Here is a 27,450-nt window from a genome sequence, read left to right as displayed (position 1 = left end):
AGTAAGTTATCGAATGACTCTCTCCCCATTCTCAAATGTCAACGGAAAAAGGCTTCAGGGAAGTTACGATTTCAAACGAGGATTCTACGGGTCGACGGCGGCGTCGACGTTTGTTGAGCAACTGAGTTAAAGTCTCCATGATTGGTAAAAGCCGAATCTTTCCCAACAAAACCAAAAGTAATTGTTGACAAGCCACAATCAGGTTTTGCATGGCAAGCAAACAGCAAAGAAGGGCGATGAAAACATTTCGCGGACGCATTTTGCTTTGCGATTAGTCCTTGACCAGAGACGACATAAAAGAAAACGCCCCGTCACGAAATCTCAGTATCGTTTTCGATTGCTTGACATTTGTCGTTACCCAAATAATTCGCACGTCTCAAGTGCGAACGCTACTACAAAAACAGAAAATTCGTTGTTACAAAATTTTCAATTTTTTTGCAAAAAGTGTCCGACTTATTTAGGAAAACGTATTTTCAGTAATAGTTAATAAATCAGGAGTGTGTCATGATCTCGTAAATGTACAAACCCCCTGGGGGAATATTTGCGACAATTTGTTGTTATTTGCATATTTTGTTTACATCGTGCACATGACAAAGTTCACATGTGAAGGTTCTCTGCTAGTGGAATATCTTATTTCATGGATAAAAAACAGAAATCAAAATTATAGAGGACTCCCTGCGCGAAGAAAAAGAACAAAACAGGCTCAAAGAGGAGAATCAAAGGCTCTGTGAGCCAACTCGTGAATTGGATAAGCCAATGTAATTTGTGTGGTCAATAGAAATGGGTGTTTGATTTCCATACTAGGGTATGAATCGTGAGACTGCTAAATGAGCATCATGAGGAATATGATGTGAAACTAAATTAGGCCTCAAAGACAGAAAATATGGCCTGATTAGGATTTAGTGCAAGACAATCGATGTTCTAGATTTTACTGAAGGTTTGTGGAATGAATCGGAAGTTCAAAAGGGTGCTGCTTTGTTTATCATAAAACTATTGTTCCAATATTGAGCTCAGTATTTACTTGCGATGCAAGCGTGTAAATACTGCAAGCATGTAAATACGGCTTGCGATGCAAGTGATGGGCCTGTAAAGGCTTATGCGCTGGATGGAACGTACGGATAAGCATAAATGCATATGATTATCAAAACGTTGCCTTCTTTTTAAGCTTATACTCTCTAGTTAAGACTTGGTTGGCATAAGCGTAAGGATTGACATAAGCGAAAGACTTTCAGCGAGGCAATCAGCAAGCACTATACTGCTTATACCAACCATGTCCCTATTTAACATAACATCGACTGAGCAAGTGTGCTCATGTTTATGTTGTAGCTGTGCCCATGCACTTGTGCATTAGCTGGTTACGTTTATGCCTATGCTTGTGTTGCAACTGAGTAGAGCGCTTGAAGCCTGTCTCGCACTTATCAGATAATTATTAGCACGAGGATGAAAACAAGCACAAGGATGTTCACACCACTCTAAAGTTTTTGTTTTTCGGAATTCTTATTGTAAGTCAGTGGATACTCAAAACAAGGATTTTTTCCTTATTTTGAGAGTCAAAAGAGTACCGAAGCCATGACGTCACGTTACCATGGGAGCAATTTTCGCTGGTTCTGAACAAACTTTTAAGATGGCGCCTGTGCTTGTGTTCTGTTGTAACCTTGAGTAAAATGGCTCAGTGTTTCGCGCCCGAATGCAATCATCAGTCCGAAAGAGAGACATGCAAGTATTTTAGGTTTCCCAGCGAAGGTAGTAGTGAATTTAACTGGTGGAAAAAACTGCTAAGGTAAGCATAACTTCGTGTTCGGTTGAGGGTGTAGGTAGCGTGAACAAGGTCAACAACAGTGATAACCTTTGACTTATTAAACATGGATATTACTTTATTCTCCATCAATTATTCATCTAATCCACAAAACAATGTGGTTAGTTATATGTTTTCTTATCTGATCAAGTTATTTTCGATGCTTTATCGCAGGAGACAAGATTGAAATCCGAGTCGAAACTCACGAGTATGTAGCTGTCACTTTCGCGCAGGTTTGAAAGCAAATGGCCCTGAAATATTTAAGAGAAATTCAGATAAATTATTTCCAAATACTGAAACTAGAACTCCCAAGATTTCTAACAAGAAAAAGAAATCAAAGTTAGACGATCAGGACGATTTGGTAGTTGTGACCGAGTTCGTGGAAAAGTTCAATGAAAGTGTTGACGACTCTTCGTTGCAAAACGGGGCAGCAATTGAACCGAGTGCACAAGAAGTGCTAGCAACAAATGCCGAGAATTTGATATTAAAGTCTGAAATAGAGAAGCTGAGAGAAGAATTTAGTACACTAAGGCGTAGAGAACATTATCAATACTTTGTGCTTACTCTAAAGGACGATGTAATATGCATGGAAACAGGACTGCCCAACAAGCAAATATTCTCTGTAGTGGTGAGCTATGTCAAGCGTTTTATTAATGACGTCAATTATTTTTACGGTTGGAAGGTGGACATGGTATTGCTGGAAGACCAGATATTCATAACGTTAATGAAAGTAAGACAGAACTATACAAACTTGCACCTTGCACAATTGTTCTATTGCGGCACTGCTACTATCTGTGAAGGTGTAGTCTGATCGTCCGGGTGAGTGTAGTCCTGAGAAGGACTGTTGTCGGTGGCAGTGACTGACGTTTCGACAACCTGTGCGGAAGTCATCATCAGAGTCAAGTGAATGATTGTTGTCAGTAGAATGTTCTTATTCCAGTTCGTGGAATAAGAACATTCCCGTTGAGAATAGTCCCGTTGAGAATAAAACGAACTGGAATAAGAACATTCTACTGACAACAATCATTCACTTGACTCTGATGATGACTTCCGCACAGGTTGTCGAAACGTCAGTCACTGCCACCGACAACAGTCCTTCTCAGGACTACACTCACCCGGACGATCAGACTACACCTTCACATGTTACCCCCGGATTCAAACCATTTACTGCACTGCTACTATCAGCAACATTATTTTAACATTTACACATGTACTCCATAAACGACTGTGGGAAGATTGCCTAATCACTGTACCATCTCGAGAGAAAAACAGAACATAAATGCCAGACAAAAAAAAGCAAAGATTTCTTTCAGTCAGGTGCAATTGACCTTGAACTTGGTGCCAATATGAATGCTCTTTGTTTAGTTCATATAATCCTTTCTCATTCTTTGTGATATAGAAGTTGTCAGAGGCAACAGCTTCTGCTTTTGTATTATCTTCACGGGTAAACGGGCATTTTATTTCAAGAAGGCCATTCTTCCAATAAGACCATCAGGGTAGGCTCCCAACATTCCTTCCATTTGTAGCCATAGACTAGTATCTTCCACTGGGAGTTCTGTAAGTTCCTGCAATGCCCTCTTGGCCTCATTTTCATTCACAACACCCCAGTTAATTGACTGAACCCTTGAAAGGTCATACTGCCCAAGGACTCTCTTTATCAGGGAAGGGGTAATCCGTTTGCAATTGAGAACTGGGCCAAAATTACTTGCTGTAAGTCTTCCCTTTCGAAGCATATGCCACGTGGGATTGTCACGTTGACCAATTGTCCTCTCGTGGACAGTTTTGTGTTGATATTCATCGATCTTTAATCTTTCAACCAAAAAGGCTTTCTTATCTCCTTCATAGTTTATAAACTCCTTTGAAGTAACAATACTTTCCACAGTGAGTATTGGCAATTGATTGTTGACTTCGGGTTCGGGTGAAAGAATCCATAAAGTACCAGTAAAATTACCGTATCTCTTAAGCTCTCCATATAGCCAAGCACCATCTTCATCTGTTACTTCTCTTTTTAAGCAAATATACTCTTTCGAGGATGGATATATTTCTTCTACTGGCATAGTTTTGTCTGGAGCTTTTTGCTTTTTCCACTCACTTTGGACGTCCGTCCTGCTTATATCATGGATGTAATAAATTGCAAGAGCCGCAGCATGGCTACATTTATACTCTCCACGAGGACAATTACACTGCGTTGATGATATTTCACTGCCATGAAGGTTGATCTATTTAAAAAAAAAGTCAAATAAATAACAAATCTAAAAATCTGAAGAATTAATTTGAATTAAGCGTCGTGTTCGCTAAAGTTTTACTCACTGCGACTTTATAGGACTTGTTCTTCATGCTAGCTTGCACAGACCCTCGAATAATTCCGTCCGAATAATAACAAGACTCAATATCACCCGATTTGTAATGATTTTCGCCACGTTGAATCCTTGAGGGCTCATCAGAGAAAAATGAAGGGAGTGAACTTATCGAAATAGCCGCCATCTTGAATCCACGCTGGTTTGTTTAGAACCAGCAAAAAGTGCTTCCATGGTAACGTGACGTCACACCTCGGTACTCTATTCCTTGAAACGTAAGGATCGAGATTTCTGCTTTTAAGAATTTTATACTCTCCAATGAAAGTTCCTCAGTTTAAGAATACCACCATTAAAAATAAGATTTACATCCCTTGTTTTAAGAATTATGACTCTGAATTCTCGTTTTAAGGGTGTTTCCACTATTGAATAAATATCTCAAATCCTTGCTTTTAGCAAGTATTCATTCTATATAGAAAGGTTCCTCTTCCAACTAGATTTATGTTAAGAGGATATTTGGTAAAGAGGATATTTGTAAAAATCCATGGAAAACAGTGAAGATGGACAGTATCGACGATCTAGTCAAGTCGATGAGTTTAACCGGGGTACCTTAGTATGTGTGAAGAGTTGGTGTTAGAAGACTATGGGGAGGACCCGTTGAGAGAGAGATTCGACTAGGGTCCAGGTTGACCGCGCATTAACGGTCTCTCAGCTGCACAAGAAGTTCCTTCCACGCATTAGAAGAATTCCGAACGGCTGTTCATTTGAAATTCTCGCTGGATTGGTTGCTCGACAAACCGACTTTAGTGGGATTTTTTTCGGTGAACTTAGAGGGCAACTATTTGGCTTTCGTGCTGCCGAGTTTTGATTCGAGGGAAAGTATTTAAGTGTTGTTTTCGAGCGATTTTGGCGAGCATGTGTCAACAGAAGTTTCCGACCTTCCCGTATTTTATGCACGATAATTTAGGGCGTCAAGCTAAAACACATCAAAACGGCCTCAAATCGCGAGGAGAACAACACAGACTACTCTCTACGAAGGTAAGACTTTATTTCTTTGATTATTTCACACAACTTTACATTTACGGAACTCAAAAGCAAGTCCAACTGAACCACTATACAAACTCTTTAATTATTCACTGTGAAAGAACCTGTGACAGAGCTTGGGCCACCTGTGCTTCCTGTTCCTCACTCCAGGACGCATTTTTAAGAAAAAAAATCCTTAATTCAAGGTATCTGGAAACATACAAACTTAACAGTGCGCTAATAACATACGCATATACAGTGCGAGTTACACTATTGAAAAAACAGCATATCGATTGATTGAACTTATGCGTGAACTTCTTTCAATGTAGTTCCCACTTGTGAACAACTTTCCAACGTCGATACAGCTCCGGGAAAACCAAACAAGCCTCAAACAAGTCACTTTACGAGCAGTTGGCCGTGGGCGACACTTCAATATCGGACTATCGGCGAGCAGCGACTCGAGTCATTTGAGCCCGCGGTTGAAATTACCAAAAGACCTTAGGGTAAAAAGCAGGCGGTAGATGACAATCCCAGGGTAGCGACGTAGGTGGTTCAAATCCGCCGTCCTCGAGTAGATTTTGCGTTTTGTTTAACTTCCTTTCTTTGTTTTCTTTTTTTCTTTTTCGGACACAATAATCATTTTAATCAGAGAATGTTTAGAAATACATTTGATAATAAAAATTAACGGTAAAAAACTACGACGTTTCAAAGTCTGCATGACCTCATTATCAAGTAAAATGTTAAAACTGATGTAAAATTGTAGCTCGACCGTCGAACTATTTCAGTTCGACGGTCAACTTTACGAGCAGGTGGACGGTGTGGCCATGGGCTCGCCCCTGGGACCCCTTATGGCAAACGTTTTCCTGTGCTCCATTGAAGAACAACTGGATCGCAACAACAAGTTACCAAGTTTCTACAAAAGGTACGTCGACGACACATTAGCCACGATGCCAAATATTCAAGCCGCAACAGCCTTCCTTTCAACATTGAACGAATGCCATCCTGCCATACAGTTCACAATGGAAATTGCTGAAAACAACAAGCTTCCATTCCTCGGTATGATGATTGAGAAAAACGGTTGCCACCTGACAACAAGCGTATATCATAAACCAACTGATACAGGACTGCTCTTACATTACCAGAGCCATGTCGATCAGCGTTACAAAAGATCTCTGCTGAATACAATGCTGAACCGAGCTTACCGCCTGTCATCAACGAAAGAATCTTTTACGAAGGAATGCCAGCATCTCAAGCGGATGTTTACTAAGCTTAAGTACCCAGTGAAACTCATCAACTCAGCTATCGCCTGGTACACGAGTTCTACGATCCAAAGCCGTCACGAAACCCCAACTGAACTTGACGCGGCTACACAAAAACCTGTCAGAATAACTTTACCATTTAAAGACCAAAAATCGGCCGACACAGTAAGACATCAGCTGAAAGATCTTGGCCGGAAAATCGGAACTGACCTACAACCAGTTTTCACGAGTCGTAAGATCGAGGGAAAGCTCAAGATACAAGAAGAGAAGCCCGCTTTAATTAACCACCAATGCGTTGTTTACACTTTTAAATGTGATTCGTGCGATGCGGATTCTATCGGTTATACCACACGCCATCTTCATCAACGCATAGAAGAACATAAAGCCTCTGTCATTGGCAAGCATCTGAAAGAAGCCCACAGTGTAGCGTCCACTAGCCTAGAGGAAATGTTTTCCGTTCTCAAGAAATGCCGCGGAAAAATGGACTGCCTAATTCACGAAATGCTATTCATTCGCGAACAAAAACCAAAGCTAAACACGCAGTCTGACTCAATACGTGCAAAAGTATTTATTTAAACATATACTGCACGATCTGACATGCTAAACACCAATAACAATGAACGCTCATTATTCTAATGAAGTTATCACATTTTATTTGTATATAATCTCTGAGCTACAATTTTACATCAGTTTTAACATTTTACTTGATAATGAGGTCATGCAGACTTCGAAACGTCGTAGTTTTTTACCGTTAATTTTTATTATCAAATAATCATTTTCCTGGATATATACATTTAAAAATAGAAGTATTGACGCCATAAATGAAATATACGCTGCAAGAGATAAAAGAGTATTCGGAGATTGGGCAAACTTTAATTAATTCATAAATGAAAAACATTTACTTTTTTACTCTTTAAAGATTATCATTGGCTTCTTTTTCACCCCAACACTATACTTAGCAACAAAGGTCGCCATTTCGTTTGTTTATCACTGGTCAAAAACTATCAAATGCATTCAAAAGCCTAAAAAAGAAAAAAGTTTACAGGAATCGACCAATCGAGCGAGCGAGCGAGCGCCATTCATCACATTATACCTACAACTCGCTTTTGCGCATGCGCGGGATTCACGAGTTAAAAATGACACCATTTTGTAAGGAAAAAAACTAGTCCTGGAACTCCTCTCCACGCTGGCATCCAAATTACAAACAAATAAGTCGCCATCAAATCTATATTTGCCGTAAATAAGGTTAAAAACGAAGTTTCCTTTCAATAAGCGAGTACCGGTCTTGATACAGAACATAGCCACTCGCCTCGAATTGTATGAAATCATAAATAAACCTCCCGGGGGAACTCATTTCAGCGAAAAGGGTATTACTTAAGCTGTCTGTCGATTAGCTGTTTTGCTTTTCAGCAGTTTCTCCAGCTTTTTCTTTTTTGCCGCGGGTCTTTTCTTTGCCAGTTTTGTCCATTAGTCAACGTTCAACAAAACGAGATAAAAAGAACGTTTCTTCTATGCGATACTTTTCCCGGGAAAATCTTGATGCATTGTCATTGACGCCAGGAGTTCCCGTCTTCCCATTGGTTCGCGGTTTCAGAAGGCGAGATAATCTCTGTCGTGGCGCTAGTTGTTTGCAAACCTTTGAGGGCTAAAATCTCGCATTTGATTTTGAGAGGAATACATCCACTTTGAAGGAATTTATAGGGTATGTAGATTTGACCGATTTTCGTGAAATTTTGCCAAAACATTCCAAGGATAATAAAGAACGAAAGTTTGTCAGAAAAGTTTGATTTTTAAAATAATTTTCACGTTGTGTCCATTTACGCAACACGTTTTGCATTTTTTACGCCAATCATTCAGGCGGTGCGCGCACTCCAATTGCATTGCATTGTGGTAGCGATATTTTCAATATGGCAGTAAAAGTGGCAGAAATCGGAAGATTTTGACAAAACATTCCGTAAAAGTAAGGCTATTTATTTTCCCTTTCACTAAAGGTGAATATAACTTGATATATTCTGAATGCGTAGAAGTATTCTTTCTACCTATTTGTTGCGTACTCTATTTCTCAAGGTAAAACGCTAGCACTGTTTTTCTTGCATGTAATTTGAGACCGGTTCTCGAGAAGGTTAAATTCGTTGTATGTCATAGTTTGAAGCCTTTCTAAGATTTGTATGGCTACTTTGATCCTTCTTCAACAGCTCAGGCCAAACGCGCTCAAACGCACTCCAACGGTACAAATGTTTTATGCATTTTAAGTGATAGTGTTTAAAATCCTTTTATGGAGCGAAATTAGCTCATTGTTGCGTTTAGTATGTTGCGTTACATAGCATTACTACCTTCAAAGTTTAGCTCTTATTAGGATACCTCTTGATGACTTTCCATTGCGATGTGATATTAAGGGACAGTTTGAGGTGTCTTTTCCCCATCTGTATGTTCTCGAGGTTTAACAAAGCAGGGTGAGTATGTGTTACAAAAGGCAATATTTTCTTCTGTGCGCGCGCTATTTCCTTTGTTTTTAAAGTATACTTCTCTCCTGAAGAAATAACTTCAGTGATACGTTTCTTAAAACCCTCAGCTAGATTTCCTCTATTCTCGATGGGTGTTTTGAAACTCTGTACGTTTTTGCCAAACGTGGAGCGAGAAAAATTCGTTCTTAGGAGACGTGGGGCTTGTCCTTTTACAAATCCCGTGTTTACGCTTGTATCATTACGTGAGTTGCAAAGTGTCTGTGTCTTTAATATGCGTTGGCATGTCAAGGGTCATGAATAATTCCCTGTTAAATAACTCGTGTCTAGGAATGTAATTTCTGAATGTGAAAATTATTCATACCGCCATCGGTTGTGAGTGTAACTGTTGCCATTTGTGTCGAGATTCTTAGGCAGACTGCAGTTTTGAATCTTTCTTAATAATGTCAGTTGCCTCCCAGGAACGAATTCGTGTCGAAGAAATGACGGGAGTCGCGCAGGCCCGTCAAACTTTTTTAACTTTCGAAGGACAACAGATAGTAAATCCCCATTACAATGAACGTTTATTCACGCTATCTCGCTGCCAGCAAAGAAGTTCACTTTGACGCGTCAAGATGCAAATTACTCAATTTTTGTTTTACGACCACGATGCAACGCAATCAAAGTGCGCACGTTGCCTAACGCTACTCTAACTTTAGATACGGATATCTAGACAACCGAATCAGAATTTCAGAGAAGCCTAACACACTTTTTTTGATTGATGCCTTGTGAATAAGACTGTGTGGCTATTTTGCTCGTGCAGCGAGATCCCATACCTGATAAATTCAATAGAAAGACCCTCGGTCGTTTCTCGCCTTACCAGCTCCTTGTACTCCCTAAATAAAAAAATCGCCTAAATCATTTTTTTTCATCATAAACTGCATGTATTATGCTTTCTTGTGATGCCTACTGAGTTACAGTTTTCTTCAAACTAGCGCGCGTACGAGTTTTCTCCCGAAGGACACTCGCGAAGGTGGGAAATAACCTTATGGATGTTGTTTTAGTTTTTCATCGCCCACGTGGAATGCATCAGTGCAAAAATGTTGTATAATTTATCAGTATTAAAATTCAAAGATAAAATCGATCGTTTTCAGTTTTTTAGTAATAGTTTCTCAGGTAGTTTTGTTTCGTTCGTTGGAGGCAAGAAACTCGATTGTAAATCACAGTTCAAAGTCGCATCCAGTGCAGTGACCAACCAACTAATGTAAGTGTTGTTCGTTGAGTTGTTTCCTTTTTCTTTTCTCCAGCTTATTTTAAACTTTTTTATTTGCAACTTTCTGTTCTAGTTTCATCCGCTTGAGTAATTTAACCGTTAACGCAATCATCGCCAGGGCGGAACAGTGAACTGTGTTTAACATTTAGTTTCTAGAAGTTTCCTTTGGAAGAAAAATATCAACTATAATAGAGAACTCACCCAAAATGGTAAAAAAATTTAGTTTTTCGTCTTCTACGAAGTGCAGAGACTCAAATTGTTTCATTTCTTGACATTGGAGCATATTCACCCAAGGTGCTACCTTTCTCATTTATCAACGAGTCGAATTTGTCAAATCCGTCAACCTCTCTATCTTTTAAAACCAAAATCATTTCACAGTCTCTAATAGTGTTCAAACAGTGAGCTATAGTGATCACTTTAGAGTCCTTCAGTTTATCACGCACTACTTTCCAGATGGTTTGTTCCGTGTCTGGATCCACATGTGCTGTAGGTTCGTCTAATATGATGATCCTGCTTCGATGCAACAACACACGAGCCAAGCAAATCAACTGCCGCTCTCCTACACTGACATTAGCACCATGTTCCAGCAATTTGTACTCAAGCTGTCCATCCAGCCCTTCTACCAAATATTTCAGCTGCACGTCTTCTAAAACACGCCATAGGTCAACATCTTCATATTGACCCAACACATCTAGATTTCTTCTCGGTAACCCACTCACAAGAACAGGATTTTGGCCAAGCACGGAGATGCATCGCCGGGCTGCTTTGATGTTTATCTCTTTTATTGGAATATTGTCAATCTTAATTTCACCGTCAGCATCAGGCATGCGCATAAGTGCTGCCACAAAAGATGACTTCCCTGCTCCCGTGCGACCAGCAACACCGATTTTCGCTCTCCCCTTGATTCCAAGATTTATCTCCCTCAGTACTCGAGGTCCCCCAGGGTAATACGTCAGTGACACATCTGTGAATGTGATACCTCCTTCATTTGGCCATTGTGCGGGGGGAAGTCGTTCCACTTTGTATCCAGGCTCAGAGTCGAGCTTCGTTTAGGTGTTGACTCGTTCAACTGACGTCATGTAATTCTCCACATCTGAAACTTTTCTGACCGCATATTGAACTACGGTCACGGATTGAATGATGTAAACAAGTGATAGTCCAGCAACAGCTGAAAAGAAAACATTTCAAGCATCATTTTCCATCGTTTGGGGAGATGCACAAGACCATAAGTATAAACATGGCCAAAGATATGACTTTCGACCGTCAAAGATGGTTCCTGTTTTGAGAGCATCAATAATTTGCCTCTTGATAAAAACTACAGCACAAATGATTTCGATCATGATTGGCTATCAGCACGTTGAATGATCGCTAATGAGGCGGTTTACAGTCTTTACCTTTGTAAAAAAAAAATTGAAACGAAAAGTAACAGAATTCTTTCTTGGTTGAGGACTGCATCATGAGCTTTCTGTACCATAATCATTCCAGGTTTCATTGTATCAAACAGCTAGAAAAGGTAGCTAGTCCAGCGTAAGCAACAGCCTGCATTTTGTCAGGATTCGTTGATACTTTTGTGTTACTTATTTAGTCTCCCAGGAATGCTGCTGAGAAATTATATTATATCAGTTCGCAAAGCTAATCATGGGTTACGTGCAAAAAAAATTTATTACCGGCATCTTGAGCCACCAAAACGGCCGCTAGGGCCACTGCGCCAATTAACAGGGCAGCAACAAGATCCAGCCTTACCCCAAGCCACCTGCCACTGGCATTCATCATAATGTATGACTGATAATGGACATCTTGATATCTGCAGGAAGAAACAACAGATAGATACTTAGCCTCCATCAGTGGCAGATTATACTGCAATAGAACACATTTCTCCGTGCTCTGTAACATATCAAAGGTATCATCATTGTGGTGGATCTAAATGTAACATACCTGCAAAATACATCCACGAAATCACTATGTCTTCCCCTGCTACGAATCGTATCCAGTCCTATCAGAGTCCCTGAAAAGTGAGAGAAGACTGGGCTGCGAGATATTGACTCCAACCGTTTCAGTTCCCTGGAAGTCTTCAAGTAGTACATGATAATGTACACGACCAACCCGATCAGTGGAACAAAAACAAAGAGAAGCCAAGGATTTGTAGCAACTGGTATCAGTACTGCAGCAAGCATAAGTAAAAGTATTTTCAATTGCTAACAAAAATGTTTTTGGCAACATCTCGTCTACACAACCTAAATCATTGGAAAAGCGATTAAGGATCACTCCGGCGGGATTAGAATCAAAGAACAGAACTGGAGCTTGTAAAATAGCCACAACCATTTTGTCGTGGAGACGCTTAGCACATCTTAGAGACACCAAAAGGAATCCGTATGCGCGAACGATGGCGAAAATAAAGCAGGCACCAACAAGCATTCCATAGATAGCTACATTTGTCTTTTCTCTCTGATCCTCTGGGTTCAGCTTTGTAAGAAAAAGTAGCCACACATCAGGAGCAACCAGCGTGGCTTAAATAGATGCAAAATAAGAATATGCTTTAAAATGATTATGCATGCATAATACGGAGAGTTGAGCACAAAATACTCATAAGTTGTTGAGTTGACCAGCACCCGACCAAACTCAGTTTGGATTGAAAATGCATTTGTTATTCATCCCCGCAGCAGGACGCATGCGCTCACAAAAGACCAGCTTTGCTTCTAATCCAAAAAAAACCGTATTCTTATGACTCAAGCCATTGAGATCGTCATCAAGTCACCAACACATACTATTATGATATTAATGATAACAATAACAATAATAATAATAATGATGATAATAATAATAACAGCAATAATTACAATAATCATCATAATAACAATGAAGTTATTTATCCACGAAGCTCACATGACCAAAGGTGTTACTCGGTGAGGCCCTACAAAATAATAGTAAATTTGAAAAAAACAGTTAAAAAACTGTGGCTTTCAAGGTTTGCTCAAACAAGACGTTTGATCTACCTTGGGTGATGAGACAGAAACAGATCATCATGATAATCACCAAAGGATGTACTCCACTTCTGAAGTAGTCCCAGTAGAGCTTAGCTGTAACTTCTCCAATCACCCGATCTTCTTGTGCAATCTCAAGACTCTTCCCTTCACTGAGAAGAGGCTTTATTTTCGCACATTTATCAGCTTCCTCGTATGTTTCACCAATCCCCCAGCCAGCGGATTCGTTGAAACCAGCATCATCATTCAGAGATGTTTTAGAGAGCGGCTCAAAGGTTGCACCTAGGACACTCTTTTCTTGTAGTTCAGTGAAACGTCCCTTTTCCAGCACACTCTCCTTATACATCACAATCACTTCATCAGCATCCTTCATGTGCTGTTCTTGGTAAGAAACTATGAGACAGGTTTTGACGCTTAGCATGCCTTTGATGCATTTGTCAAAGATGTGTTGCCCGACTTTAAAGTCAACAGCACTGAGCGGATCATCCAATAAATAGATATCTCCATCAGCGTAGACTGCACGAGCTAAACTCACTCTCGCCTGCTGTCCTCCACTCAAAACTTCACCACGTTCTCCAACAATTGTTTGGTCACCGTCGGGAAACCGCTGAATATCTTCTCTGAGAGCGCAGGCCTCGACTATTCGAGCGTATTTGAATTCTTCGTATGGCAAACCGAACAAGATGTTGTCTCTTATCGTTCCAGAAAAAATCCAGGCATTTTGAGGCAAATAAATGATCATACCTTGGCTGGTTACAGTTCCACTCGTAGGTGTGATTTCTCCAGCGATAGTTGCAAGAAGAGTGGATTTTCCACTACCCACTCGCCCCGTTATCAATGTTAAACTCTTTGAAGCAGTGACAAACTCGATGTCCTGAAGAATATATTCATGTTCGCGATCAGTTCCCTTGTCTGTTAAATTTGACACACGCAAAGATAGCGACCCAATAAAATCTCTCGATTCGGCAGCAATGGAGACCTGCTCTTTTTTCTCCGGTTTGACTAAACTAATCTTTGGGTCACCTCTGCTCCCTTCTCGCACTTCACCGGAACTTTGGGGCAGTGTTTCTAAGAGAAGAAACTCTTCGATTCTACCCAGCGAAACATAACCTTCGTAAACTAAAAAAAAGGTATTAGCCAGTCCAAGGTTGATATTTCTCACGAGAACACTGACATAAGAAAGGAGCACGAAAATTTTAACAGGGTTAGGAGCCTGACCAGTCAGCACCATAGCGAGGATTAACACCAGGGTTGCCACCGCCGATGCACTGCACATCAAGCCATCAACAGTTGACTGAAGGATGTTCTTCTCATGCATAGCGCTAATTTCCCGCCTGAAATTATAATTATAAACAGGACATCACAAGGTCATGTAAGATTTTGATTGTCCCTGTGCTACCAATTACAAATTTGTTAACGTACTGTCGAAAGTTTAAGCGTAGAGCTGACAACTTTAGGGACAATTAAAAATACCAGTAGGACTTGTTCCAGATGAAAAAGTAGAAGGCTTGCAACGTCTTGCTTTGCCCTTACCTTCGAATATCTCTTATCCTCTCCCGGTATTCATCTTCCCACGCACGCACTTTTATGGCACGTATCCCAGCAACCACTTGACTCATCAGGGAAATGCGTTGATCGGACGCGGCCGCCATGCGTAGACGCACTGCAGCACTACAATAGGATAAGCCAGCCAAAAAGGGAACAATAAGGCAAAGAAAAATGGCCGCCAAGACAGCTTGCCAGCCAATCAAGTGTCGAAGAATAATCACAATACAATTTCAAGAACAAAGAAAGGAAATTTGAAGAAGAATAGGGCAGTTTGTTCCTCCATTCTTTTAACATCGTTGGAGATCAGGTCAAACACACGCCCGGTCGTAAAATTGAGCAGCTTTTCCTTGCTGATTAGTAACGTCTGCAGAAAATAATTGTTTTTAAAACAAATATTGTCACCACAAGACTATGTTCATGAAGTTTAATCAGTTATAAGATATTAAAACGAAATTATTGTTAATTTTGCTCTTATCTTATTCTAAAAGTCCATATCTGTTTTAAAAGAAACTGAGAACAGCCGCCATGACATTAAGAAATCGAGAGGTAACAAATTACTTTTCCGAGTTTCTAACCATTTACTTATGCAGATTAAAATACAAATTCATGCGGTTAGAAGTTAAAGAAATATAGCATAGATACTGAGCTTCTGAAGCTTAGGATCCTCAGGGCATGCGCGTTTATGGCACGTATCCCAGCAACCACCTGACTCATCAGTAAAGTGCGGCCGCTATGTGCAGACGCACTGCAGGATCCTCAGGGTATTCATGAAAAGACAAAACCGAATTTTGGAAATATTGTGGCAGTTACAGAAACAACGAAAGAGAACCATTCTCTACACTTCGCAACTGTTGGCTACCCATTTCAGACCCTGTGAGTAGTTAATTATGACGTCTAAACCTAAAAAGGTCTATTCTTATTCTCGGTCTCACTTGCGTTTGACTTGCCTTTTACGCGTCGACAATGACACAGGCTCTTTATTTGTTTGTTACTTTTCTTTTTATAAGAGGTGTCAGTATAATATTTGGCGTTTAAGAAACTATCAAAATCAAGTGGATCGCCAACTTAAGTAGTTCAAGTGAAGAGAGTTCAAAGATTTGTGCTTACCTTACGGTACACCAAACCCCTTAGTGCACTACTCACTCGGATTCCATAAAGCTCGGTCCTGTAGCCCATGTGATGGATACCGAAGGATCCAACCACTGCAATGAAACACAGACTCAAAGCGCAAACATAGAGAGGAAAATTTTCCTGTGTTGTAGCTGACATTAATTTGGACACAAGATATCCGAGAAACAATGGACTGAGAATATGATAAGCTGCATACAAAACGTTCCCGAACACAATAACCAAGAGATCGTTGACAGTCAGCATACTCAACACGCTTTTCCAAAGCTTGGGTCTTTTTCCTTTTTTTCTTGCATTTATCTCTCTCCTTTTTCCAAATCAGGTACAGATTACTAGAGTGTTATTTCATGCGGATGCAAATATTATGATTAGGCGTTTTGCTTATAGTCAGTTAAGCTCACCATCACCACCCATAATCCATTTGGGAACCATGGATTAATACTAGGCGAATTATTTAGTTAGAATATATTGAATGAGCCTCGCGTCAATCATTTGATACATTCTGACTACCTATATAAATAACATCCCCTTGTATCGATCTTGTAGTCTTCATACAGATGGCCAGAAGATGCGAAATGTGATGATCTTTCCGGATAGAGGACAGCCCTTAAATTTTTCACATACGAAAGAAATCTCCGAATTGGAACGTGGTCCGCCGAGTTTCACTTTTGCCATCACTTCACATCAGGGGCGCTCGCCACTCTTTCTGTCTGTGCGTTGTATCAGGATTTTATTTCGAAATTCAATGCAAGTTACAATATTTGTGTTTAATTGCCGACCCGAAGGTGAAAATTGTAAGAACATTTTCAAATAAAAGAATTGCGTGCAGAAGACATCAACAAACCGTCGATGCGGAAAATCTGGCGCCAAATTCACTGCGAATGATGTGAGGCCACGCACGGTCTGTTCCAATCTTGGGTGAAATCATCCAATTCTCTTTTGTGTTTTTGGCGATTCCGGCGAAAATCACTTTCTGTAACACTAAAACTTTCTACATAGCCCAAACTTGAACCACTTGGTGTCATGCATGTTTCATCAACCGACTATGCGCTCGATTTGACACCAGGTTATACTTTCTTGCGTTAAGCTGAAACGTTTGTATTAATTTATTGAACCATTACTCTTTTTAGTTGGACACCTAAAACATTTTGTATTGTTCTAAACCATTTAAGACATAACTTCGTCATTTTGAATTGGGGAACTACATCAGTGAGCATTAGTGGCCTTGAGTAAGATTGATGTGTTGGGGAACAGCGGTGAGATTTGTTACTTTAATAGAGAACTGGCTTTAGCAATAAGAACTACGTTCTACCCCAAGCTAAAAATAACGTTAGTGAAATCGACATATCTCGACGAATGTCCTGATTATCCCTCTCTGTCCCATGATCAAGAATGATCCGGGAAAGAAAGCCAACTGTGTTTGCAGCGCAATAAACCCACGGGAGTCCTTAATTTTTAATTTGTTTTGACTTTCTTCTACCGGTTTTTGCGACTCCATCGCCGATATTCACCCCTCGTTTGTCCGCTCTAAGGATTTTTTTTTTTCTTTCGGGGGATCAAAGCTAACTCAAGAGGGAAGGATGGGCCCATCTTGCCAACTCAGGTAGCCAATCAGAGCACAGGATTTGCTTCATATTACCCACTGGACCGCCAGCGATATTATAATCGTTGTGATTGCATTTAATACACCAGTTCACCTTTTAACATTAAGCCCCACAGGGCTTAAATTATCCTTTCAATTTTAATTAATATTAATATTGATATTATATTTAATTAATATTAATATTAATATTAATATTAATAACATTAATAACACCCGTGCACCTTTTAACATTAAGCCCCCACAGGGCTTAAATTATCCTTTCAATTTTAATAAATATTAATATTAATATTCTATTTAATTAATATTAATATTAATATTAATAACATTAATAACACCCGTGCACCTTTTAACATTAAGCCCCACTGGGCTTAAATTATCCTTTCAATTTTAATTAATATTAATATTAATATTATATTTAATTAATATTGATATTAATATTAATATTAATAACATTAATAACACCCGTGCACCTTTTAACATTAAGCCCCCACAGGGCTTAAATTACCCTTTCAATTTTAATTTACTTCCAAACAGACAAGGGCCTGTTCGGCTCTTACTCCGTCGTTATTCGAATCTGGTCTTCAATCCTCCCAAGAAGGGAGCGGAAGCGGAGCCGGCGGCTTGTGCAATCAAGCCAAACATGGGTTGAGATTTTGAGGCGGGGATGTTGTTTAATTAAATCAAGCATCAAATTCTTAGAACAAGCCGACAGAGACATGTTATGCCAAGCGTCGTAGAAGATAAATGAATTAAAGGAGTATGTTTCTAGAAAAACTGTGGTAGTACGTCAGTGGGTGTATAACAAGATAAATTGATTGTATCAACTGATGAGTTGATAATGTTAACTGGCCATCGCGAAGAGTGTCTATGACGACGTTTCCAGTGTTAGCCGTAGCCCTTCGTTCGTCATTCGCTGTGACGAAGGGCGAACGCTGGTAACGTCAGCTTAGAAACTCTTTACGATGGCCAATCAGTGGTAAAAGATAGCCTTTTCAAGGGTTCTACTACGCCAATAACTATAGCATACGTATGAGAGAAAAAGAAATATGTGAAATTAAAAAGATATTAATTAAAAAGAAGTACACATGGTGTGGTCTGCATGTGGGTCGAGAAGTTAAATTGTTCATCGGGCCTTGAAAAGTTTTGCTGGTCAGATAAAGTTTTGCTGTCCCATTTTGAATTTAACAAGTTTACGATATCATTGTCAATGCAAAAGTAGTTTTCTGCCCCGAGAAGGTCTCAGAGAAAATTACATTCAGTTTATGAAAACTTTGAACGTCAAAACACCTAGAAGTTTCAGCTTTGATGCGTTTACAGACTGTAGCTTATTGTTCGGTACGCGTTTTAGACAACAATTTGGAAAAAAGAATGATTCATTGAAGATTTTATCGCAAATGCAGTACTCAAATGAGAAAATTGCATTGGAAAATGTTTGCTGCGCACTTTTTTGCATATTTTGTCACTTTTGCTTGTGTTCCCCTGACATGGTCCTCCAGCTCACAATCGTCAAGGCAAGCAAAGCGCTGAAATTCTTCTTTTTTTTTTTTTTTTTTATCCTTGGGCTCAGCGGGGAAGAGAAAGTTAGACCCCAAATCAAAATATGGCAAAATTTTCTCTATTTTTAGTAATTGTTATTTTTTCCTATAATTTCTTTGCGAAAAAGCTTTGGGTTGGACGTCAGCGTGACGTGCAACTGTGTTTACTTACTCGCATCTAGCTCACTAATTGACCAATGAGAGCACGCGTACTATCTCAACTATTTTATAAATGATATTTCAAAAGTAATCATCTGTAATGGAAAACGCTTTAAATGTTCTTTTATTCACTGTGCAAAGCCTTCTTAACATGACCTCAAATAAAGTACACAAAAATTGCAGGAACATGATATCAACCGTGTTTGAGAAGATTATTTGCATTCGTTTATAAAGTAAACAATAATCTTTCCAAGTTGGTTTTCTTACACGCCATGACCAGAACCAAATTTGATGCTCGTAAAAATCAAATTAATACGCTATTCGCATTATATATGATTTCACCTGCTGTTATGGATAAATTGTGAGGGGGTCGTGTTGTGAAAGAATAATGTGACGATAGGTTTTCGCGGGGGAAACTGAACTTTCGCGGACGGCACAACAATAACGGGTGGAACTAGCTTTGTAGAGCGACTCGGCAGCGAGAACAGGAACTCGTCACGATTCCCTGGTAGAGGCGACCTCTTCAAGCGAGTTTGTACGGACGTCAAGGACGAGACAAACTTTTGGTTCCGCGGTAAACTTTTATTCTAGGACAGGTCAACAACTGACATGACCTCTAGCGTCTAGCGTACTCAAGTTGGTGATCGGAAAACCTTTACAAAGTGCTTACTAAGTATTGAACTGGTGTAAGGTTCTATCGTTCTTTAAATTGACAATATTTGAATAAGAATTTAAAAAGAATACGAAAAACTTTTCTTAGAAGCGAAATGATTTACATTGAAAGTATTCATATGCCGAAAATGAAAGAGCAGACTCAATAAACTTTAGGCTATTAAAAGTACGAAACTTAGGGGAGAATTCACAGCTTTGATATTGAAAATATACCCATGGTAATTACAACAGAGCAGCTTATAACATAAAATGAAAAATACAATTAAAAGTTCCCGCTATCAATCTAAGCAAGGTTGGTGTTAAGTTTGATCATATGAAAGGAAATTGAAGTCAAGAGTATAAACTCAGCTGCCAACTACCATGAGCACTAATTTTGCCAGAAAGACCATTAACACTTTTATTTACCTAAGATTTCACTAGAATTGCACAAGAAAAGTACCGACAGGCAGCTGCAAAATAAAAACAAAGTAACAATGCAAGTTCTATTTCCAAAACTCCTACTGTGGGCTTTTCTATATTTTCCGAAACGCTAAAACGAAAGAAACCGAACGACTTCGAATAAATGGAAATGATTATATATGAAAAATTTAAGACTAAATATGTCCCAAAACCCACGAAAAACTCTAACTGTAATATTTCTATGATAAATAACAACAAATCAATATTTCGGCCGCAATTTTCACAATGGTAGAATAATCTGAATACGACCAATTCATTCATCATTCTTTACAGCTCAGACGGTCGAGTCAAAGAGTGAACAAAACACGAGAACTAGATCGAAACTGGAAAAATAAACTTGAACTGCGTGACCGTAAAATACTAAAAATTTGTCCAAAACTAAAACACATAAATTTTCCCTTAACGATAAACAGGGTTGTGGGTAAATGACATCGTCGCAATGAAACTCGCTTTTTAGCGCAAATGGTAATAAAACGTTGCCAAATAGTTTCTTTTAGACTGAAAGGGTGATTAGTTGAAATGTTTGACTTTAGACTGTAAGAGACTGTCCAAGAAATAGGTATCCGATGGATAAGTATGTCTGCTGCAGAAGAAAAGGACTTTTATTCGTGGCTCAAGTAATGTCTGCTGTATTGTAATCGTGCAATCCCAGAACAAGAATTGGGAATATCGTTGATTGCCCTGGTTAAATCCTACTGCACCTGAGCTAAACTCGCCAACTGACGATGGATGGAGACAAGCAAGTTTGTTAAGTCCTTGTGATTCGAGCCATCTCGCCCAGGGTGCTTCCCTTTTTGTTCACTAATGAGTCGAATTTGTCAAATTCGTCAACTTCTCCATCTTTTAAAACCAAAATCATTTCACAGTCTCTGATGGTGTTCAAACGGTGAGCTATAGTGATCACGGTAGAATCCTTCAGTTTATCACGCACTACTTTCCAGATGGTTTGTTCTGTTTCTGGATCCACATGTGCTGTAGGTTCGTCTAATATGATGATCCTGCTTCGCTGCAACAACACACGAGCCAAGCAAATTAATTGCCGCTCTCCCACACTGATATTAGCTCCATGTTCCAGCAATTTGTACTCAAGCTGTCCATCGAGCCCTTCCACCAAACATTTCAGCTGCACGTCTTCTAGAACGCGCCACAGGTCAACATCTTGATATTGATTCAACACATCCAGATTTCTTCTCAATGATCCACTGAAAAGAACAGGATTTTGACCAAGCACGGAAATGCATCGCCTAGCTGCTTGGAGGTTTATCTCTTTTATTGGAATGTCATCGATCTTTATCTCACCATTGGCATCAGGCATTCGCATAAGTGCTGCCACAACGGATGACTTTCCCGCACCCGTGCGACCAGCAACACCGATTTTCGCTCCTCCCTTAATTCCAAGATTTATCTCCCTCAGCACTCGAGGTCCCCCAGGGTAATACGTTAGTGACACATCTGTGAATGTGATACCTCCTTTATTTGGCCATTGTTTGGAGGGAAATCGATCTAGTTTGTATCCAGGCTCAGAGTCAAGCTTGGTGTAAGTGATAACTCGTTCAACTGACGTCATGTAGTTCTCTACATCTGAAACTTTTCTGACACCATATTGAACTAAGATCACAGACTGAATGATGTAAAAAAGTGATAGTCCAGCAGAAGCTGAAACAAAAATATATTTGAGACATGAATTTCCACTGCGTGGGACTATTTTAAGGATCAGTGGATCAAATACGGCAAAAAAATGGCGCTTTTGATGGATGAATGCTCTTGTTTTAAGGGCATCGAAGATATGCTTTCTAATCAATGCTATAACATAGTTGTTGAAGTGACACTGATATACAATGTGCAAAAGATATTAATTACCCGCATCTTGAGCCACAAAAACGGCGGCTAGAGCCACTGCACCAATCGAAACGGCAGCAATGATATCCAGGCGTACCCCAAGCCATCTGCCACTGGAAATTACCATGATATACGACTGATTATGAACATCTTGATATCTGTAGGGAAACGAAGAAGTACATACTAAATATGGCCCTCATCAGTTGCGGTTTACGCTATCAGTTGCTCATAAAGCTTACTTTTTTCCTGACTTCATACCTGGATTAGTCTTCCAGAGCAGTTAATGTTTAAAAGATATCATCGTTAGCCTCTTTTTTACCAATTACGACATACCTGCAAAATGCATCCACGAAATGGTTCTGTCTTCCCCTGGTACGAATCGTGTCCAGTCCTATGAGGGTCTCCGAAAAGTGAGAGAAGACTGGGCTGCGGGATATCGACTCCAACCGTTTCAGTTCCCTGGAAGTCTTCAAGTAGTACATACAAATGTACACGACCAACCCGATTAGAGGAACAAAAACAAAGAGAAGCCATGGATTTGTAGAAACTGGTATCAGTACTGCAGTAAACATCATCAGTAGTAATTCAACTGCAAACAAAAACGTCTTTGGCAACATCTCGTCTGCACAACCTATATCATTGGAAAAGCGATTCACAATCACTCCGGCGGGATTGGAATCAAAGAAAAGGACTGGAGCTTGTAAAATAGCCAAAACCATTTTGTCGTGTAGACGCTTAGCACATCTTAGAGACACCAGAAGGAATCCGTATGCTCGAGCGATGGCGAATATAAAGCATGCACCAACAAGACTTCCATAGATAGCTACATTTGTCTTGTTTCCCTGATCCTCTGGGTTCAGCCTCGTAAGAAAAAGTAGCCACACATCAGGAGCAACTATCATGGCTGAAGTATATGCAAAACAAAAATGTAGTTGAAAAATATAGGTATTTATTGTGGATTCTTTGGGGTGTTAGATGATATGCTACAACTGCTCCATTAGCCATGTATATTTGAGTTGTTACATTTATATTCATTCGCGTCTTACGACCGCCCCTGTGCTCTCTAAATTAAATACCCAGTGGCTAGGGCCATCACTTTCTCCTAGACGTAGTTTTGCATGAAGGGTTCAGCATGTTTTGGCGATCACTGTTATACGAACATAGTTTAGATTGTTTTTTAGGGTGGTTTTTCTTGCTGTATATTTTTTATTCTGTTTGCTATATAAACTCTATATCATTCCTATTCATTTTGTTGATGAAAACAAAATAAAGAGGCGTATGATGCACGATCCTCGCAGTAGATAGCGCTATTTAACTTATGAACTTCATATATTTCATTGTATCTTAAAACATTGTATCTTCATTATGAACTTCATATATTTCATTGTATCTTAAAACATTGTATCTTCATTATGAACTTCATATATTTCATTGTATCTTAAAACATTGTATCTTCATTATGAACTTCATATATTTCATTGTATCTTAAAACATTGTATCTTCATTATGAACTTCATATATTTCATTGTATCTTAAAACATTGTATCTTCATTATGAACTTCATATATTTCATTGTATCTTAAAACATTGTATCTTCATCATGAACTTCATATATTTCATTGTATCTTAAAGCATTGTATCTTCATTATGAACTTCATATATTTCATTGTATCTTAAAACATTGTATCTTCATTATGAACTTCATATATTTCATTGTATCTTAAAACATTGTATCTTCATTATGAACTTCATATATTTCATTGTATCTTAAAACATTGTATCTTCATTATGAACGTCATATATTTCATTGTATCTTAAAACATTGTATCTTCATTATGAACTTCATATATTTCATTGTATCTAAAAATAAAGAGGGTCGCACACGGCTTGTGTTGACAGACTCCAATTGTGGTTGCTTATTGCATGATAAATATTTTATATTCGTTTGAGTGAGAAGCGAATTAGAATGTAAATGTATGTTCATACGAAAGAGTTTGAGCACTTTATACTGATAAATTGATGAGTTTAGGTACGAGCACCGACTCAAACAAACCGTGATGGATCGGAATTAGCCTCGATTTAAAAGAGTGAAAGAGAAAGGAAAATCTTTTCTCATTATTTTTATGTCCCTCTTTTTGCATCATTCCCTTGTGGGTTTGTATTTCAGGTTTGAAGCGAGACGGACGTGTTCGGAAAAGGGCCGGTTTTGCTTCAAGTTCAAATAAACCCAAGCCACCAACATGCAAAGGCAAAGCTTTTGATCTTGGCGATCATTATAGCAGATAAGTACTTACCTTGAGTAATAAGACAGAAGCAGATCATTATGATAATCACTAAAGGATGTACTCCACTTTTGAAGTAGTCCCAGTAAAGCTTGGCTGTAACTGTTCCAATTATACGATCTTCTTGCGCTATCTCAAGACTTTGGCCCTCATTGGAGTGAGGTGGTCGTCTCACACATTGATCAGGATCCTCTGGTGTCTCATTCAACAAGCCAAAGCTTTTGTTCAAATCAGTACTGTTTTTCTGAGAAATCTTATAGAGCGGGTCAACAGTTGAACTTATGACACCTTTTACTTGCAGTTCAGTGAAACGACCCTTTTCCAGCACACGCCCTTTGTACAGCACAATCACCTCATCGGCATCTTTCATGTACTGTTCTTGATGAGAAATTAAGAGACAGGTTTTATTGCTTAACAAGCCTTTGATGCATTTGTCGAAGATGTGTTGCCCAACTTTATAGTCAACAGCACTAAGTGGATCATCCAATAGATAGATATCTCCATCAGCGTAGACTGCACGAGCTAAACTCACCCTCGCCTGCTGTCCTCCACTCAGAACTTCACCACGTTCTCCAACAACTGTTTGGTCACCTTCGGGAAACCGCTGAATATCTTCTCTGAGAGCGCAGACCTCGACTATTCGAGCGTACTTGGGTTCTTCGTATGGTTGGCCAAACAAAATGTTTTCTCTTATGGTTCCAGAAAAGACCCATGCTTTTTGGGGCAAATAAATAATCGTCCCTTGGCTGGTTATCGTTCCACCCGTTTCTGAGATTTCTCCAGCGATTGCCGCGAGAAGGGTGGATTTTCCACTACCCACTGGCCCGGTTACAGCTGTTAAACTTTTTAACGGTGTCACAAACGTGATGTCCTGGAGAATGAATTCTTGTTTCCGATCAGTTCCTTTGTATGTTAAATTTGACACAAGTAAAGACGAAGCCCTTAGCAAGTCTTTTGATTCGACAGTGTTGGAAACGTGGTTCATTTTCTCCTGTCGTGTAACTGAACTACTCTCTGGGTCGCAACTGTCCTCTTTGCTCACTTCAGTGGAGTGTCGGGCAAGCTCTTTTAAGAGAAGAAAGTCTTCGATTCTACCTAGCGAAACATAAGCCTCGTATACTAAAATAAGAGAATTAGCCAGTCCAATGCAGGTATTCCGCCTTAGTACACTGACATAGGAAAGGAGCACGAAAACATTCACAGGTGTAATGGTGTGACCAGTTAGCATCATAGTGAGGACTGGTACTAGGGTTGCCATCGCCGATACACTGAACAGCAAGCCATCAACAGTTGATTGGAGGATATTCCTCTTATGGATAGCACTAATTTCACGCCTGAAAATACAATTATAAACAGGACATTATGAAGTCATTCAAGACAAAATTTATTTTGGGTTTTGGAAGTTCTTGTGCCACTAACTGCGAATTTGCAAGCGTACTACCGAAATTCTACGCGCAGAGCTGAAACCTTTCCGAGGTATATTAAAAAAAAAAGGAGCAGTTGAAGAAAAAGGAGAAAGCTTGAGATATCTTGCTCTGCTCTTACCTTCGAGTATCTCTTATCCTTTCTCGGTATTCGTCCTCCCACGCATGCATTTTGATGGAACGAATCCCAGCAACCACCTGACTCAGAAGGGAAATGCGTCGATCTGAGGCAGCCGCTGTGCGTAGACGCAATGCAGCACTACAATAGGATAAGCCGGCCAAATATGGCACTATTAGCCAAAGAAAGATGACTGCCAAGATAGCTTGCCAGCCGATCAAGTAACCAAGAACAATCATTGCCAATACATTTTCAAGAGCAATGAAAGGGATTGCCAAAAAAAATAAGATAGTTTCTTCTTCCATTCTCTTAACATCGTTGGATATCAGATCAAACACCTGCCCTGTCGTAAAATTTAGCAGCTTATTCTTGCTTAGGGAAAGCGTCTGCAAAAAAGAATAAATTTCCATTAAACATATTCCCACGAAAAAGACTCTCTATGGTAAGCTGCGCCATCTTGCAGAGTCTCAATGGGGTTAATCGTCAACTGTCAAAGGGCCAAAATATTAATCGTCAACTGTCAAAACGCAATATTTTTACCGTCAACCGTCAAATAAGCAAGCCAAGGTTAGCTGTCAAATGTCTCAGATATCGTTATGTAAGAAATGATTGCCTTAATTGGGGTGAAGTTCTGTTGTTTATAAATAAAAGTTTTGATATATCATAAAAATACATTTATTTAAGTCCTTTAACTTCTGGTCGCGAGCAAAACTGGTCAGCGCCAGAACTGACTTCCGGTGTGGGGACACTTCCGGTATGGTGAAACGTCAGTCATTTATTCATAAAAGTTCTTTACAAACGCGTCATTATGAAAAATTACAGCCAAATTCGCGCGTTTAGTTCGTTTTATAAACGACATTCCAAAAAATTAACTGTCAACCGTCAAATGACCAAAAATTTAACTTTCAACCGTCAAAAGGGCTTATTTTAACCGTCAATCGTCAACGCCCCCCCCCCCCCAACACCACCATTGAGACCCTCATCTTAAGGTTCACATGTGGCAAGCGTCCTGCATACAGCTGGGATTAGCAATCTCAAAAGTAAATAGACCTGGAACTTTTTTTGTTGACCCGAGCTGGTAACAACAAGAAAATTGTAAGAGATAGAAAACGTTTTTGGGAGAGATGTTTCGGCATGCTTATGCCATCTTTAATCAATGAGTAACAGAACGTGAGTAATCATATAACAGACAAGTGGATGAATAAAATATTTACAGTATGATGTAATACAGAAGTTCACACCTCTGATGTTTGGTGTTTGCCGAAACATGTCTCTCAAAAAAGTTGTCTATTTCTTACAATATTAATCAAACTTGCTACTACTACGACCTTATGGAAACAAGAAAATTGGTGTGAAATTGCGGACGTGTAAACCTTTTCAGAATTTAGGAATAAATAATCCTTAAAATCATGTAATCTGAAACTCAAAAAAAAAACGTCTCACTGAATAGTAGGGTATACTGAGTTATGCTTACCTTACGGTAGATCAAACCCCTGAGTGCGCTACCCATTCGGATACTATAAAGTTCAGCCCTGTAATCTTTCTGATGTGAACCTAAAGTTCCAACCAGGGCGATCAAACACAAACTCAACGCACAAAGATATAGAAGAATATTCT

The 27,450-nt window shown here is 39.4% G+C and overlaps 4 protein-coding genes across 4 annotated transcripts in view; 1 reads left to right on the top strand and 3 right to left on the bottom strand.

Annotated features, from left to right (window-relative positions):
* Positions 1-2,789: 2,789 nt before the first annotated feature.
* On the bottom strand, positions 2,790-4,602 carry LOC148716968 (uncharacterized). The gene is made up of 2 exons (XM_088745606.1): positions 4,106-4,602; positions 2,790-4,014 (listed from the first exon to the last, which is right to left on the bottom strand). The coding sequence occupies exons 1-2, from the start codon at positions 4,277-4,279 to the stop codon at positions 3,253-3,255; spliced, it is 936 nt and encodes a 311-aa protein (XP_088601732.1). The 5' UTR covers positions 4,280-4,602; the 3' UTR covers positions 2,790-3,252.
* Positions 4,603-4,861: 259 nt separating this feature from the next.
* Positions 4,862-7,161, top strand: LOC148716967 (uncharacterized). The gene is made up of 2 exons (XM_088746121.1): positions 4,862-5,127; positions 5,442-7,161. The coding sequence occupies exon 2, from the start codon at positions 5,937-5,939 to the stop codon at positions 6,945-6,947; it is 1,011 nt and encodes a 336-aa protein (XP_088602247.1). The 5' UTR covers positions 4,862-5,127; positions 5,442-5,936; the 3' UTR covers positions 6,948-7,161.
* Positions 7,162-9,377: 2,216 nt separating this feature from the next.
* Positions 9,378-16,771, bottom strand: LOC111325716 (ATP-binding cassette sub-family C member 4). The gene is given in 10 exon segments (XM_088744651.1): positions 9,378-11,253; positions 11,753-11,889; positions 12,021-12,271; positions 12,273-12,592; positions 13,079-14,400; positions 14,600-14,837; positions 14,840-14,978; positions 15,722-16,030; positions 16,032-16,074; positions 16,749-16,771. Coding segments are annotated over 10 exon segments (3,699 nt in total). The 3' UTR covers positions 9,378-10,336.
* A 2,103-nt stretch (positions 16,772-18,874) lies between these two features.
* The window catches only part of LOC111325704 (ATP-binding cassette sub-family C member 4), a 9,116-nt gene continuing 540 nt past the window's right edge, over positions 18,875-27,450 (bottom strand). The window contains exons 1-6 of the mRNA XM_088745531.1: positions 27,308-27,450; positions 25,837-26,219; positions 24,304-25,625; positions 22,343-22,913; positions 22,031-22,167; positions 18,875-21,826 (exon numbers count right to left, since the gene is read on the bottom strand). The exon at positions 27,308-27,450 is cut by the window's right edge and continues 540 nt beyond it. Coding sequence (XP_088601657.1) covers positions 20,919-21,826; positions 22,031-22,167; positions 22,343-22,913; positions 24,304-25,625; positions 25,837-26,219; positions 27,308-27,450 — 3,464 coding nt within the window. The 3' untranslated portion in view covers positions 18,875-20,918. The remainder of the gene's footprint in view (positions 21,827-22,030; positions 22,168-22,342; positions 22,914-24,303; positions 25,626-25,836; positions 26,220-27,307) is intronic.

The sequence above is a fragment of the Stylophora pistillata genome, chromosome 14 (assembly GCF_964205215.1).
Source record: "Stylophora pistillata chromosome 14, jaStyPist1.2, whole genome shotgun sequence".
Classification (NCBI taxonomy): Eukaryota; Metazoa; Cnidaria; class Anthozoa; order Scleractinia; family Pocilloporidae; genus Stylophora; species Stylophora pistillata.
The sequence above is the reverse complement of the archived record's forward strand: the minus strand, read 5'-3'. Positions and strand labels throughout refer to the sequence as shown.